Source organism: Nanorana parkeri, unplaced genomic scaffold (assembly GCF_000935625.1).
Source record: "Nanorana parkeri isolate BGI_ZX_2015 unplaced genomic scaffold, ASM93562v1 scaffold1966, whole genome shotgun sequence".
In the NCBI taxonomy this organism is placed as follows: domain Eukaryota; kingdom Metazoa; phylum Chordata; class Amphibia; order Anura; family Dicroglossidae; genus Nanorana; species Nanorana parkeri.
The window spans coordinates 112,167-127,656 of NW_017308234.1; the positions used below are offsets into that span (position 1 = coordinate 112,167).

General features: G+C 51.9%; 1 protein-coding gene across 1 annotated transcript in view; it reads right to left on the minus strand.

Moving 5' to 3' along the window:
• Positions 1-2,802: 2,802 nt before the first annotated feature.
• DOCK3 (dedicator of cytokinesis 3) overlaps positions 2,803-15,490 on the minus strand; it is a 99,500-nt gene continuing 86,812 nt past the window's right edge. The window contains exons 41-51 of the mRNA XM_018572194.1: positions 15,330-15,416; positions 14,306-14,485; positions 14,065-14,148; positions 13,143-13,259; positions 12,102-12,217; positions 11,902-12,025; positions 9,900-10,047; positions 8,759-8,874; positions 8,555-8,642; positions 5,696-5,778; positions 2,803-4,686 (exon numbers count right to left, since the gene is read on the minus strand). Coding sequence (XP_018427696.1) covers positions 4,261-4,686; positions 5,696-5,778; positions 8,555-8,642; positions 8,759-8,874; positions 9,900-10,047; positions 11,902-12,025; positions 12,102-12,217; positions 13,143-13,259; positions 14,065-14,148; positions 14,306-14,485; positions 15,330-15,416 — 1,569 coding nt within the window. The 3' untranslated portion in view covers positions 2,803-4,260. The remainder of the gene's footprint in view (positions 4,687-5,695; positions 5,779-8,554; positions 8,643-8,758; positions 8,875-9,899; positions 10,048-11,901; positions 12,026-12,101; positions 12,218-13,142; positions 13,260-14,064; positions 14,149-14,305; positions 14,486-15,329; positions 15,417-15,490) is intronic.

Sequence of the window (15,490 nt, forward strand, 5' to 3'; positions counted from 1 at the left end):
GCCATTGAAGTGAATGGCACCGTAGCCACGCCCTTCGGCCGCAATGCGATGTGCCGCACAGGATCGCAAGCCACATTGTGCCTGTGGTGCGATCAAAATGCTGCAAGCACAATACGCCGTGCGGGAGATCGCATTGCGGCCTGAGGGCGTGGCTACGGTGCCATTCACTTCAATGGCCCCCCTGCCCCACAAAAAAAGTGAGCCGGCCGCAATACGATGCAGTGCGTTCCGGTCAGCCAGGACCGGAACGCACTGCATCTGGTGTGAACGTACCCTGAATGGTGGAAGAGAACCAACAAATGTGTCCACGTCTGTATACGAGAGAGGGATCCAGAAATGACCGCAGGTGGATGGCTGACATTTGGCTACCCCAATTTGTGATTGGGGCAACTGATGGTCACCTGAGTACTTAATCCCATCCCAGATCTGGAGAGAATGGGCTGTGACAAGATTACTTTAAGGGTTATATTTGTAGAGCAAATAATCTGACATTCACCGAACATTCACCTTCTGGTGTTCTAAATGGCAGTGATTCATCGAGCACCTCTGCTGCCTACCCCCCGGCTCAACCCCCGATGCCCTAGGCAGGCGAGTTTGTTGAATTTCTATTGGTATTAATTAGGGATGCGCCGATACTAGTATCGGTGCCGATACCAAGTATTTGGGTGAGTACTCGCCCAAATGCTCCGATACCTAGCACGAGTACTTCCTGTAACAGGAAGCCGGGCAGCGCGTCATTACACGCTGCCCGGTCTCCTGATTGGCCAGGAAACGCCTCCATGCTCTCTCGTCACTTGTGATGAGAGAGCATGGAGCCGACTTCACGGCCAATCAGGAAGCCGGGTAGCGTGCAATGACGCGCTTCCCGATCGGTCAGGAAGCTAGCAAATCCGGAAGCATTCCGATTGGCCGGGAAGCCGGCGTCACGCTCCATCGTCATCTCCTGAATCATAATATGAAGAAAGTGACCTTAAAGCATTAGTTTGTATTGCTTTAGAAAAAATGTGACCTGTCCCTTTAAGAAAAAGTATCGGTAATTGGTATCGGCGAGTACTTGATCAAAAGTATCGGTCCTCGTACTCGGTCTTAAAAAAGTGGTATCGGTGCATCCCTAGTATTAATACATTTGTTGTAGGGAAAGTTCCGCAAGGGTTGCGAGGAACATGTTGAAGGCCTTGAACTTCGTGGAGTTCACTTGTAGCCCCCAAAATGGTCGCAAAGTTTCTTGTGGTGTCCTGAACGTTGGGTCAGGAGGTCACAAGGCTGGTTCTGGAGTAATTACCACCATCGGGGAAGAGACTGAACTTGTAGCCGGTGGTTTCTACACCTTAGATACAGAGATTGTCCCTAATTCAATGTGATGGTAATGGGGGGAGGGCCCATCCCCGGCATTATGGTGAATGAGGAGGATTGGACCTCAACCATTGGGCACCGGTACAGAGATGGAATCCACGTTTGGAATCGGGACGGAGCTCCACTCACCTAAAATGTCAATGGGATTCAGCCAAGAAAGGGTCAAATGTCAACATTTAAAGAGACCGACTCCATTCACAAAGCTTCAACTCCACAAGAAAGATCCTTATTCTAGCAAAGTGATTCTCAAGTTCTAAAATAACAATAACTGTCACTTCGTGGCAAGAAATAAGAATCCTTATCCTGGTGTCTCTGTGAGCTGAGCTTATACACTATGTTACCAGAAGTATCGGGCCCCTCCCCCTCCCAATCATGTGACTCATGTGCTCCGTGACATTTCCTGGCTGCTAAATATTCCGCCGCGGTCGCCTGTTACTGGGATTATAAACAAAGTGGAAGCAACCGGGAACAACTGCAACTCAGCCAGGAAGTGGTCGGCCGCGTCACATGACAGAGCGGGGTCAACGCACGCTGAAGCGCGCAGAAGTCGCCAACTGTCTGCAGAGTCGATAGCTACAGACCTCCAAACTCCATGCGGCCTTCAGATTGGCACAACAAACGGACAGGCGATGGTGAGAAGGGAATAAAGGAACCAAAAAGCCCTCCAACCAATCATTCCGTAATTCATGACAGTGGGTGGAGCTATGCAAATCATTTTATGCCGTATAGTGCAGATAAAGCCCATTTATTCCAAACAGGTGTTTCAGGCTTGTCGGCCACCATCAGCCCAGTGTACGGAAGCCATGACTCCTATGGGGGAGGAGTCTGGACTCAATGAGACAATAGAACCATACAGGTCATGATAGGTGCTTGGGTGGAGGGGGGCGGAGTTATTAAAGCAGATGTCGGCATGGTAATGTCCGGGGTGGTAAAACTTTATTTTCATATAACAACCATCTGAAGGAGGAAAAAAAAAAAGAATCACAACAGAAACGGTGAATCTTATTTACACAGAAACTGGACGGCACGGCGTGTGCGAGGAACATGCGGACACCGTATATATACAAACACGCACCCTGCGCAAAGCTGACCATCGGGGACACAACACGGCACCGCTGGAGGGTATATGAACACACGGAACGAGGGCCCCCCCCCCCCCCCCCCAATGGGGGCTCACAACTCCTCGCTACCCTCGGAGACATCAAGAGGTGACACCCAGCGGTGACAGGGCGGGACGGGTAACAATGTTCCCAAATGTCGGGGGGCGGGAGCAAGAAGACAAGCTGAGAATCACAGAGTGCGGGGGGAGGAGGAGGAGGCGGAGCCACGAAAGACGCCATCAGGATTGGGATATAGATCTGTATATATAAGAGCAAAGAGACCGAGTCACTGCCGCATACCCCTAATACACAGGACCCCCCGACCTCTCCTAATACACAGGATCCCCCGACCTCTCCTAATACACAGGGGCCCCCCGACCTCTCCTAATACACAGGGGCCCCCCGACCTCTCCTAATACACAGGGGCCCCCCGACCTCTCCTAATACACAGGGGCCCCCCGACCTCTCCTAATACACAGGGGCCCCCCGACCTCTCCTAATACACAGGGGCCCCCCGACCTCTCCTAATACACAGGGGCCCCCCGACCTCTCCTAATACACAGGGGCCCCCCGACCTCTCCTAATACACAGGGGCCCCCCGACCTCTCCTAATACACAGGGGCCCCCCGACCTCTCCTAATACACAGGGGCCCCCCGACCTCTCCTAATACACAGGGGCCCCCCGACCTCTCCTAATACACAGGGGCCCCCCGACCTCTCCTAATACACAGGGGCCCCCCGACCTCTCCTAATACACAGGGGCCCCCCGACCTCTCCTAATACACAGGGGCCCCCCGACCTCTCCTAATACACAGGGGCCCCCCGACCTCTCCTAATACACAGGGGCCCCCCGACCTCTCCTAATACACAGGGGCCCCCCGACCTCTCCTAATACACAGGGGCCCCCCGACCTCTCCTAATACACAGGGGCCCCCCGACCTCTCCTAATACACAGGGGCCCCCCGACCTCTCCTAATACACAGGGGCCCCCCGACCTCTCCTAATACACAGGGGCCCCCCGACCTCTCCTAATACACAGGGGCCCCCCGACCTCTCCTAATACACAGGGGCCCCCCGACCTCTCCTAATACACAGGGGCCCCCCGACCTCTCCTAATACACAGGGGCCCCCCGACCTCTCCTAATACACAGGGGCCCCCCGACCTCTCCTAATACACAGGGGCCCCCCGACCTCTCCTAATACACAGGGGCCCCCCGACCTCTCCTAATACACAGGGGCCCCCCGACCTCTCCTAATACACAGGGGCCCCCCGACCTCTCCTAATACACAGGGGCCCCCCGACCTCTCCTAATACACAGGGGCCCCCCGACCTCTCCTAATACACAGGGGCCCCCCGACCTCTCCTAATACACAGGGGCCCCCCGACCTCTCCTAATACACAGGGGCCCCCCGACCTCTCCTAATACACAGGGGCCCCCCGACCTCTCCTAATACACAGGGGCCCCCCGACCTCTCCTAATACACAGGGGCCCCCCGACCTCTCCTAATACACAGGGGCCCCCCGACCTCTCCTAATACACAGGGGCCCCCCGACCTCTCCTAATACACAGGGGCCCCCCGACCTCTCCTAATACACAGGGGCCCCCCGACCTCTCCTAATACACAGGGGCCCCCCGACCTCTCCTAATACACAGGGGCCCCCCGACCTCTCCTAATACACAGGACCCCCCGACCTCTCCTCTCCTAATACACAGATATCAGGACACACTAGTCTTGCCTTGCTCTTTATACACAGACTGCCCCTCCTCCTCCAGTTGCCCCCAGTCTCCTCCGGTTCAGTCCCGGCTTATGGTTTTCCCATGTTGTGCTCCCACCCGACCCGTGCCGGCGGTTCTTTGCCCATGTGGCAGTTCCTTCGGATCCTCCGCAGCCGCTCCTGCTCCAGGTTTCCCTCCTCCTGATCCCCGCTGGGCGAGCGCGGAGGCGTCACCCCGGTGGGGGCGGAGTGGCTCCGGCACGGTTGGGTCTTGGGTGTCTCCAGCCCGTTGGGGTCGGAGAGGCTGTACCGGACGGGAGGGTAGTGCTGGAAACATGCGCTCTGCTCTTCCTCCGGCCGGGAATCTGCGCTGGTCGCAGCATCGGGACAGACGGAGAAGTTTCCTTCACTCAGCGAGGAGACGCCGCTGCTGGCGCTGCCCGAGAGGGGTGAGTTGCTGCCATCCAAGCAGGACTGCGGGCTGGTGGGCGAGGCGGGAATGGTGTGCAGAGGGCTCTGTGGAGAGATGAACACATGATTAGACTACCCATACACCGCCCCCCATCCTTTTTCTAGGAACATACATATGCAACATACACCACAGCAACCCCTGGAGGGGGCACAGTGCCCATCAGTACACAGAGCTTATTCAGGCCCCTCTGTTGTAAATTAAAGTGATCTTTATAATAGATATATTATTTCCTGCTCACCACTTGTGATCCCGGACCTTTCCTCCCTAAAACCCCAGAGTGTATTATTATTTCTTTCCAGGTGGAATGTAATATCAGGTAAATACCACATTATGGCCACTAGATGGCGCTGAGGAGCATAGAAAGTAACTATTTGTTTGCAATGATCCTTGGCGCCATCTAGTGGCCATCGGGTAGTATATTCCCAATTCACTCTCATGTGATGAATGAATTACATTTCACCTGGAGAGGAAATACTGAACACTAATAACATTCATTTCTGGACCCCATTTGCAGAGAACAAATATTTGTAATATATACAGGGACGGATTTCCCACAAGGCCAACCAGGGCCCGGCCTCGGGGTAGCAAGGAGTAGAGGGGCGGCAGGGAGTAGAGGGGCAGCAGGGAGTTGAGGGGCAGCAGGGAGTAGAGGGGCAGCAGGGGTGAGGAATTCCTATCTCCCGACACCCAGGACATGCAGTTCCGGGGGCCGGGCGGGTAGTTGTTTTCTACACTTAGCCCGGCTTTGGGCAAGCAGAGCTAAATGTACAGCGGGGAAGTCGCCGCTTGTTTGTACAAGTGATCCCGGCGATGTCTCCGAGATCACTTGTATGCAGCCTGCAGGTCTGTCCTTAAGAAAGTAAATCCGGCCCTGAATATATACGACAGACTGTGCGTGGCGGTGTGGAGGCAATATATCCGGGCAAAGAGTATAAGCTGCTCTCTGCAATGTGGAGGATCAGATACATTGTCAGGAAACGGGTCACGATGTGTCACTGTGTCTGCAAATGTATCAATTCCAGCAAAGCGGAGAGAGAGAGCGTCAGACGTTACCTTGCGCAGGGATCTGGTGGGTAATGCAGGAGCTCCGTCCCCAAGAGAGGGATGAAACGCATCAAAGTGCAGAGAGTAATGGCCTTCAGAGGGAGAGAGAGAGAGAGAGAGGGGGAGGGAGAATAGAAGAAGAGAGAGATTGAATAGTGGGAGAGAGAGAGAAAATAGAGGAAGGGAGAGGGGAGCGGGGGAGGGAGAATAGAGGGAGAGAGAGAGAAAATAGAGGGAGAGAATAGAGGGAGAGAGAGAGAATAGAGGAAGGGAGAGGGGGAGGGAGAGAGAGAATAGAGGAAGGGAGAGGGGAGCGGGGGAGGGAGAGAGAGAGAATAGAGGAAGGGAGAGGGGGAGGGAGAGAGAGAATAGAGGTTCAGAAAGAAGGAGAATGGAGACAGGGAGGGATGCAAAGATAAGAGGAAGGTGATGGTCAGATAGGGGCAGAGATAAGAGGAAGGTGATGGTGAGATAGGGGCAGAGATAAGAGGAAGGTGATGGTCAGATAGGGGCAGAGATAAGAGGAAGGTGATGGTGAGATAGGGGCAGAGATAAGAGGAAGGAATCAGTATATTAATTTTTTTCATACACCCGCCATCATTGCATCCCTCCACTCCATCACACAGCACATACCGTGGGTCAGGCCTCGGGGGGTCCCGGTGGGAGTGAGGACGCTCCCCACATGAGTTGTCAGGAAAGGAAGGGATTCTCTGGTCCCACTGTCCAAACTCCAACTGCTTGGTGCGGCCAGGACTGACGCAGGACAATACATGACAGTGACCAGGAGAGGGCGGCAGCGGCACAGCCAGAACCCCGGACAGCCAAGATCAGGAATAATGAAACGGCAAGAAGAGGAATGCAATCAGAACATATACAGACACAGATACTGGGAGGAGCTTAAAGGAGTTCTCTGCTTTACAAGTGTATCTCTGTGTCAGACAGCAACCCACAGAAGGCCAGATATCAGTCTAGAAGCTGAAACACAATTGCTATAGTTTTAGTTGCTATGGACTACTGCTAATTGCTTGTTGATGTTATAGAGTCAGTCTATTTGTATAGTGGGGGGACCCGCAGACATGGGGTGACTATCTCTCATTCATCAACCATATGAACAAAGACAGACACAAACAACATCACCAAGAACACGCCAACCATCCAGCACTGCCGCACCATCAACATAGGACAGGAGCTTCAGTAGTTAGGCTTATATTTTAGAGTAGACTAAAGGTTAGGGTTAGAGGTAAGGGTTAGGTGAATAGTTAGGGGTCAAGATAAATATTAGGGTTAGAGGTAAGGGCTAGTTTGAAGGTTAGAATTAGGTTTTGACTTAGACTTAGGGGTTAGGTTAAATGTTAGGTTCCAGGTTAGGGTTAGGGTTAGGTTATAGGCTAGGGTTAGAGTTAGGGGTTAGGTTATAGGCTAGGGTTAGAGTTAGGGGTTAGGTTATAGGCTAGGGTTAGAGTTAGGGGTTAGGTTATAGGCTAGGTTTAGAGTTAGGGGTTAGGTTATAGGCTAGAGTTAGGGGTTAGGTTATAGGCTAGGGTTAGAGTTAAGGATTAGGTTATAGGCTAGAGTTAGGGGTTAGGTTAAATGTTAGGGTTAGAGTTAAGGATTAGGGTATAGGCTAGAGTTAGGGGTTAGGTTATAGGCTAGGGTTAGAGTTAAGGATTAGGTTATAGGCTAGAGTTAGGGGTTAGGTTAAATGTTAGGGTTAGAGTTAAGGATTAGGTTATAGGCTAGAGTTAGGGGTTAGGTTATAGGCTAGGGTTAGAGTTAAGGATTAGGTTATAGGCTAGAGTTAGGGGTTAGGTTAAATGTTAGGGTTAATGCTAAGGGTTAGAGTTAGGGGTTAGGTTATAGGCTAGGGTTAGAGTTAGGGGTTAGGTTATAGGCTAGGTTTAGAGTTAGGGGTTAGGTTATAGGCTAGGTTTAGAGTTAGGGGTTAGGTTATAGGCTAGAGTTAGGGGTTAGGTTATAGGCTAGGGTTAGAGTTAAGGATTAGGTTATAGGCTAGAGTTAGGGGTTAGGTTAAATGTTAGGGTTAGAGTTAAGGATTAGGTTATAGGCTAGAGTTAGGGGTTAGGTTATAGGTTAGGGTTAGAGTTAAGGATTAGGTTATAGGCTAGAGTTAGGGGTTAGGTTAAATGTTAGGGTTAATGCTAAGGGTTAGAGTTAGGGGTTAGGTTATAGGCTAGGGTTAGAGTTAAGGATTAGGTTATAGGCTAGAGTTAGGGGTTAGGTTAAATGTTAGGGTTAGAGTTGGGTTGTGACTTAGGGTTACAGTTAGGGGTTAGGTTCCAGGTTAGGTTGTAGGTTAGAGTTAGGGGTTAGGTTAGGGTTGGAGCTAAGGGTTAGGTTGTAGGTTAGAGTTAGGGGTTAGGTTAGGGTTGGAGCTAAGGGTTAGGCTGAAGGTTAGAGTTAGGTTGTGACTTAGGGATTGAGTTAGGGGTTAGGTTATAGGCTCAGGTTAGAGTTAGGCTGATACATGGTTTGTGTTTTAGGGATGAGATTGATGTTACATAGTATTAGGTTTTAAAGAAGAACTATGAGGGGGGGGGGGGGGATGACGGGAGGACGCTAGTTTGTGTCCTCCCGTTACCCTAAGGAGAACTATGGGGGAAAACACTGACCTCATAGTTCTCCTTTAAGGTATAAATCCAGAATCAGCAAAGGATAATATGAACTATAAGAATCCGCGCCATTCACAGATGAAATAAACCAATCAGCTCTCATCCTGACCTCAGTCATTTGTCCACGCACACACACTGAAAACCGATTGACAATTCGGTGTCTATGAGGATCCTGAGGGGGCAGCAGGTCTGACTGTCAATGAATATATACGGCATGCAGTGTATAGAGGGGGGTCACCTTTCTCTGCCACAGAGAGGTTGGGGTCGCTGCAAGGCTTGCATGGGCCGAGGACTTGCTGGAACAGAGCCCGGGGGTAGACGCAGCGCTGGGACACCACCAGGAGACAGAAACGTGAAAGGGTCAAAGCATAAGAGGTTGGATCCGTCATTGCAGCCGACATTCTCCCATAAACAAGTCTTATTCACTGTTACTATTCAATACCTGTGCGTTGTCTGCGCCGGTTTGATACATGGCGCTACTGGGCCGGTCCCGAGGTGCCGGAAGCAGCATCACCAAATCTCGCGAATGTCTGTACTTATCGGGGAGGGAGGGAGAACCTGAAAGGGGGAAATATGGAGAGTTAATGACCCGTGAGCACCGGGGGGGCCGCATAATGTTAGTAATCCCATTGAAGAAGCAGAAGGTAACAATCCGCGTACATGACTTCCTGTCAGAGGACTGCGCCCGCCCGGCGTTGGCTGCACATGACGCGTGGGAACGTTATGTAATAACTGAACATTTCCAGGGTGGTCGGAACTAATTCCACATCATTTCTATTATAGTTGTACGGGCCCTTTAATACCTGAGATGAAGCTGACGTTACTTTGTTGCTGTGTTCCGGGCGCCCCCCAGTGATGGGTCCTGACTTATAGGTTCACGTGTGCGATATCTTGTGTCTCATTTATTTATGTGAGAGCAATTATCCATTAAAGGAGAAGTATGGGGTCAGGGCTTTCCCCCCATAGTTCTCCTCGAACTAGCGTCCTCCCGTCACCCTAGGCTCAGTATATAGGGAGCTACAGCTCACGGTATACTGAGACGCCGCAGCCGATCCCGACAATTACATCTGGATCCGCCCAGCTGCGTGAGTGACAGCTGGCTCTGCCTATCTAGAGGCAGAGCAAGCTGTGACCGCCCCCTCCCCTGTCCGATCGGAGCGGGGAGGGAGGAATCCCTACAGGGAGCCGTGAGTGACAGTCACCTCTCACTGCAGGGAAATGATCGAGAAGTGAGCGAGCGCCGGTGTGTGTTCTCCCACCTCCCGATTTATTGAGCCGACCTCACACGTCGGCTCCAACTACGAGGACGAGAAAATCACTTCCCCCCCCCCCTCATAGTTCTCCTTTAAGGCCGCCCGGAGGTCTCTCTGACACAGGATTACATTTAGGTTCCTTCCACCCGGAGCGTTCCAGCAAGTCCTCGGCCCCTGCAAGCCTTGCGGTGACCCCAACCCCTCTGCGGCTCCACCCACTGCGGACATGCTGGTTTGGATCCCTCCTCCGCTCACACAGAAGAAAGTTTTGGATTCGGGGGGAACTTTTATTGGACTCCGAACCCTCCCGCGCTTCCCATTTCTACTCACCTCGTGTGCTGGAGGGGGCGGAGTTGATAAGTTGAGATGGTGCTGAATGGGTGGAGCTGAGGCTGGAGGAGGAGGGGCTTGTGTAGGATGAGGATAACGCGGAAACGTTAGTGATGGATCCGGCGTGGAGGGAGTGGGGAAGCAGCATCTGAAAGACAAACAAGAGAGAATATAAGGAGGACAGCATGGAAGGATGACAGAAGAAGACAGCATGGAAGGATGACAGAAGAGGACAGCATGGAAGGATGACAGAAGATGAGGGGATGGAAGGATGACAGAAGAGGACAGCATGGAAGGATGACAGAAGATGAGGGGATGGAAGGATGACAGAAGAGGACAGCATGGAAGGATGACAGAAGATGAGGGGATGGAAGGATGACAGAAGAGGACAGCATGGAAGGATGACAGAAGATGAGGGGATGGAAGGATGACAGAAGAGGACAGCATGGAAGGATGACAGAAGATGAGGGGATGGAAGGATGACAGAAGAGGACAGCATGGAAGGATGACAGAAGATGAGGGGATGGAAGGATGACAGAAGAGGACAGCATGGAAGGATGACAGAAGATGAGGGGATGGAAGGATGACAGAAGAGGACAGCATGGAAGGATGACAGAAGATGAGGGGATGGAAGGATGACAGAAGAGGACAGCATGGAAGGATGACAGAAGATGAGGGGATGGAAGGATGACAGAAGAGGACAGCATGGAAGGATGACAGAAGATGAGGGGATGGAAGGATGACAGAAGAGGACAGCATGGAAGGATGACAGAAGATGAGGGGATGGAAGGATGACAGAAGAGGACAGCATGGAAGGATGACAGAAGATGAGGGGATGGAAGGATGACAGAAGAGGACAGCATGGAAGGATGACAGAAGATGAGGGGATGGAAGGATGACAGAAGAGGACAGCATGGAAGGATGACAGAAGATGAGGGGATGGAAGGATGACAGAAGAGGACAGCATGGAAGGATGACAGAAGATGAGGGGATGGAAGGATGACAGAAGAGGACAGCATGGAAGGATGACAGAAGATGAGGGGATGGAAGGATGACAGAAGAGGACAGCATGGAAGGATGACAGAAGATGAGGGGATGGAAGGATGACAGAAGAGGACAGCATGGAAGGATGACAGAAGATGAGGGGATGGAAGGATGACAGAAGAGGACAGCATGGAAGGATGACAGAAGATGAGGGGATGGAAGGATGACAGAAGAGGACAGCATGGAAGGATGACAGAAGATGAGGGGATGGAAGGATGACAGAAGAGGACAGCATGGAAGGATGACAGAAGATGAGGGGATGGAAGGATGACAGAAGAGGACAGCATGGAAGGATGACAGAAGATGAGGGGATGGAAGGATGACAGAAGAGGACAGCATGGAAGGATGACAGAAGATGAGGGGATGGAAGGATGACAGAAGAGGACAGCATGGAAGGATGACAGAAGATGAGGGGATGGAAGGATGACAGAAGAGGACAGCATGGAAGGATGACAGAAGATGAGGGGATGGAAGGATGACAGAAGAGGACAGCATGGAAGGATGACAGAAGATGAGGGGATGGAAGGATGACAGAAGAGGACAGCATGGAAGGATGACAGAAGATGAGGGGATGGAAGGATGACAGAAGAGGACAGCATGGAAGGATGACAGAAGATGAGGGGATGGAAGGATGACAGAAGAGGACAGCATGGAAGGATGACAGAAGATGAGGGGATGGAAGGATGACAGAAGAGGACAGCATGGAAGGATGACAGAAGATGAGGGGATGGAAGGATGACAGAAGAGGACAGCATGGAAGGATGACAGAAGATGAGGGGATGGAAGGATGACAGAAGATGACGGGATGGAAGGGTGACTGCATGGAAGGATGACGGCATGGAAGGATGACAGAAGATTACAGCATGGAAGAGTGACAGCGGGTCTAACGCCAGCACCAGACAACAATGGAACCCACGGAGGTTTACTATGAAAACATGAAATGTGCGTCGTCAGTCACCTGCATAGAGTAGGGATCCTCGTTCTCGCTGTCCACAGCGGTGGGAGTGGTCCCGGTGTCGCTGGAGGCGTGAGATGAGAGCGAGGAGGATGAATGTCGCACGGAGCCAAGGACCACTAGAGGGCTGCAGATAACAACAACATATAAGGTGACACACTGCGGCGGTGGCGCTGCGAATGCTGTCGGATCGGAAGACGCACCTGTGTCTGTGGAGGAGTCTCAGGCTGTCGTTGTTTAGCGCTCCGTGTGATAACAGGATGTTTCCGCGAGGCAGCGGCGCACACGACGGATTCAGCTTCTCCAGTGTGGGGAACTCCTGGGGGAAGCACAAGAGAAGCCGCCATGTGTTACAATGTATTGTCTATCAGACGGCACATTAAGGGCGGGGCTTATTCGTAGGGAGGAGGGTCGGGTTCGGTGCTGCAGTTGGTGGTTTCATTGGATTTACTATGATGATATGATGCCGGAGGAAAGGGAGGAGCTCCCATCTGCACATGTCATACAATGAATGAAATGTATTCCTATTTAACCCCTCGGTGAACCCCATTCAGTCTTAGTGAAAGGAGAACTACGAGGTCAGGTCTTTTCCCCATAGTTCTCCTTAGGGTAACGGGAGGACACAAACTAGCGTCCTCCCGTCACCCAAGGCTCAGTATATAGGGAGCTACAGCTCGCAATATACTGAGACGCCGCAGCCGGGACGCATCCCGACATTACTGTCTGGATCCGCCCAGCTGCGTGAGTGACAGCTGGCTCCGCCTATCTAGAGGCAGAGCCAGCTGTGCCCGCCCCCTCCCCCGTCCGTTCCGCCAGTCAGCGCTGGAGGATCGGAGCGGGGGAATCCCTGCAGGGAGCCGTGAGTGACAGTCAACACTCTCTGCAGGGATAGATCGAGAAGTGAGCGGGCGACGGTATGTGTTCCCGATCTCCTGAGCCGACCTGTGACAGTCTCATCGTCACAGGTCGGCTAGAACTATGAGGTGAGTGAAAATCACCCCCCCCCCATCCTCCCCTCCTCCCTTCCGCTATCATTTTTCAGATTGTTTTAATTCCATCTTTACACAGAAAATATTTTTTTGCGAGACAATGTCCTAAATAAAGCTGCTTTGTCTGTCTCATCACTCAACGTGCCGGCCTGGAGGAGAAACGTATAAATCTGCTCCATAGGGGGGTCGGAGAGCTGAAGAGGTTAAACCGGGAAAGTTTCATAGACAATGTCATCATTCGGAGGTTTTTGTTACCTGGTACAGACTGGAGCGCATGACCTGGAACTGGTCTACCAGCTTCTTGTGCAGCGGCCGCATCTCGGGGTGTACGCAACGCTCGTGTACCGCCAGCCCCACCCCCAACACGTGTACCTGGAACACGGCATCGGAGACGCATATTATTATTATTATACAGAAAAAGACTGACAACTGATACAATGAAACACATTCAGATACATAGAAACATTCTCTGCAAGCAGCAAAGTGTTTGGCATGACATCACCCTCATTGTAGACCTACCCAGGGCCGGTGCTAGACCAGCTACCTGCACCCCCAGCCCCCCTCCCGCAGCGCAACCAGGGCCGGATTTACTCTCCCTGCCGCCCCAAGGCCAGGTCCTGTGATGCTCCCCCCCCCACCCCTCCCCTTCCCATCAATGGAGACTGGCAACCAGATGGCAGGGCGGCGGGGTTAACTGCCGCCCCGAGGCCCTGTGGAAACTCCAGGCCTGGGCGCAACCCCCAGTACACCACCGCCCCCCCGCACGGCTCCATTCTCCTGCCAGCTAGCTTCCACAGGCGTTAGATGGATGTAAGCAGCCGGGAGAAATAGCTAGACTGCTATTGGCTATATTAATTTGAAATAACCAATAGCAGACTGGCTACTGAAACCCCGCCCACTGAGCAGAGGAGCGGACTTGAGAAGGAAAGTTGTCTCTCAGTTCGGCTCCTCTGCTCAGTGGGCGGGTACAAAAGCCAGCCTGCTATTGGCTTTTGAAATAGACGGGGAGGTGCAAGTGGGCGGATGCAATAGCCAGCCTGCTATTGGCTTTTGCAATTTGAAATAGACGGTTGGCGCCGTGGGGAGTGAATGGTCAAGGCTGCGCCCTAGGTAGGAGTGCACCCTAGGCAGCAGTGCGCCCTAGTTTGCCTAGTGGCACCACCGGCCCTGGACCTACCTGCTCCTGCATGAGTTCCTTCAGCTGGCCGATCTTATCCGCATCTTCCGGATGTTGGGTGATGTATTCCTTATCAAAGAATGCCTGTAAGGGAGAGAGATAGACGATAGACAGATGGATACAGATACAACGTAGATAGATATCCCTTACCCCTAATAATGTCCCTGGACTTACCTATTCCTCCATTTCTTTCCTTATAAGCTGATTTGAATTTGATAGATGAACTCCATCCTCCTCTCACCTCCTGGTATCGGGTGATTCCTCCATTCACCGCGGCATCGATGACGCCGTTCAGACACATGCTGAGAAGGTTGATGTTGCCATGGAGATTGTGGTGCTGATACTGAGTGATCAGCGCCCGCAGCTCCTGCGTCTTGTTGGCCAGAACCTGAATGGCGTTCTCCAGCGGGCTGACCTCCACCTGGCAGAGACGTGAGAGATCCAAAAAGGACATTTTTATATTTATTTTTCTGTTGCTGTGTCATGTGACGCGCCGGCGCTGCGTTCGTGCCGACTTGCATAGTGAGAGATCCGCGTTTGTTGAGATACCGCTGAAAGAGGACCTGTCACCCAACACAGAGAAAGCTCCACAACAGACACCGCCGCTTAGCCTGTCTAGTTCTATAGAAAGAGGACCTGTCACCTAACACAGAGAAAGTTCCACAACAGACACCGCCGCTTAGTCTGTCTACTTCTATAGAAAGAGGACCTGTCACCTAACACAGAGAAAGTTCCACAACAGACACCGCCGCTTAGTCTGTCTACTTCTATAGAAAGAGGACCTGTCACCTAACACAGAGAAAGTTCCACAACAGACACCGCCGCTTAGTCTGTCTACTTCTATAGAAAGAGGCAGCGCTAAAAATAACCGAGGAAAGTTTATTTACGTTCATTTAGTTGTCAAATATGAGATTTTAAAAGTAACAAGTCCACATGAAGAAGTCTGTATCCTCCCAATTACCCGGAAACACAAACGGGGAGAGACGCCATCTTTCCACAGACTCCTGACTATAAAAGTCCACATGTTACTTTCTTACAAGAATCATTGACCACTGAACCATCACGTTCTCAAACAATTCATCCCCACACAGCTCCCTCCTCATGTATCGCTGGCCCCTCCCCTTTTAGAATGTAAGCCCTCAGGGGCCGGGCCCTCCTTACCATCTTGTATTGTATTGTGATTGTAATGTCTTCCTTATATTATACAGCGCTGCGCACACTGTTGGCGCTCTATAAATACTAGGTAATAATAAGAGATACATTACCAGCTCTCTCTTCTGTACTTCAAACCAGCAGGAGATTCCCGGGAGACTGTGAGACAGCGTGAGAGTGCTGCGCTCTACCCAGAGACTCTGAGAGAGAGAAATGCAATATTAAGTCATATGTAGAGTCTGAGAAAGGAGAGAGAGAGGGGGGGAGAGAGAGA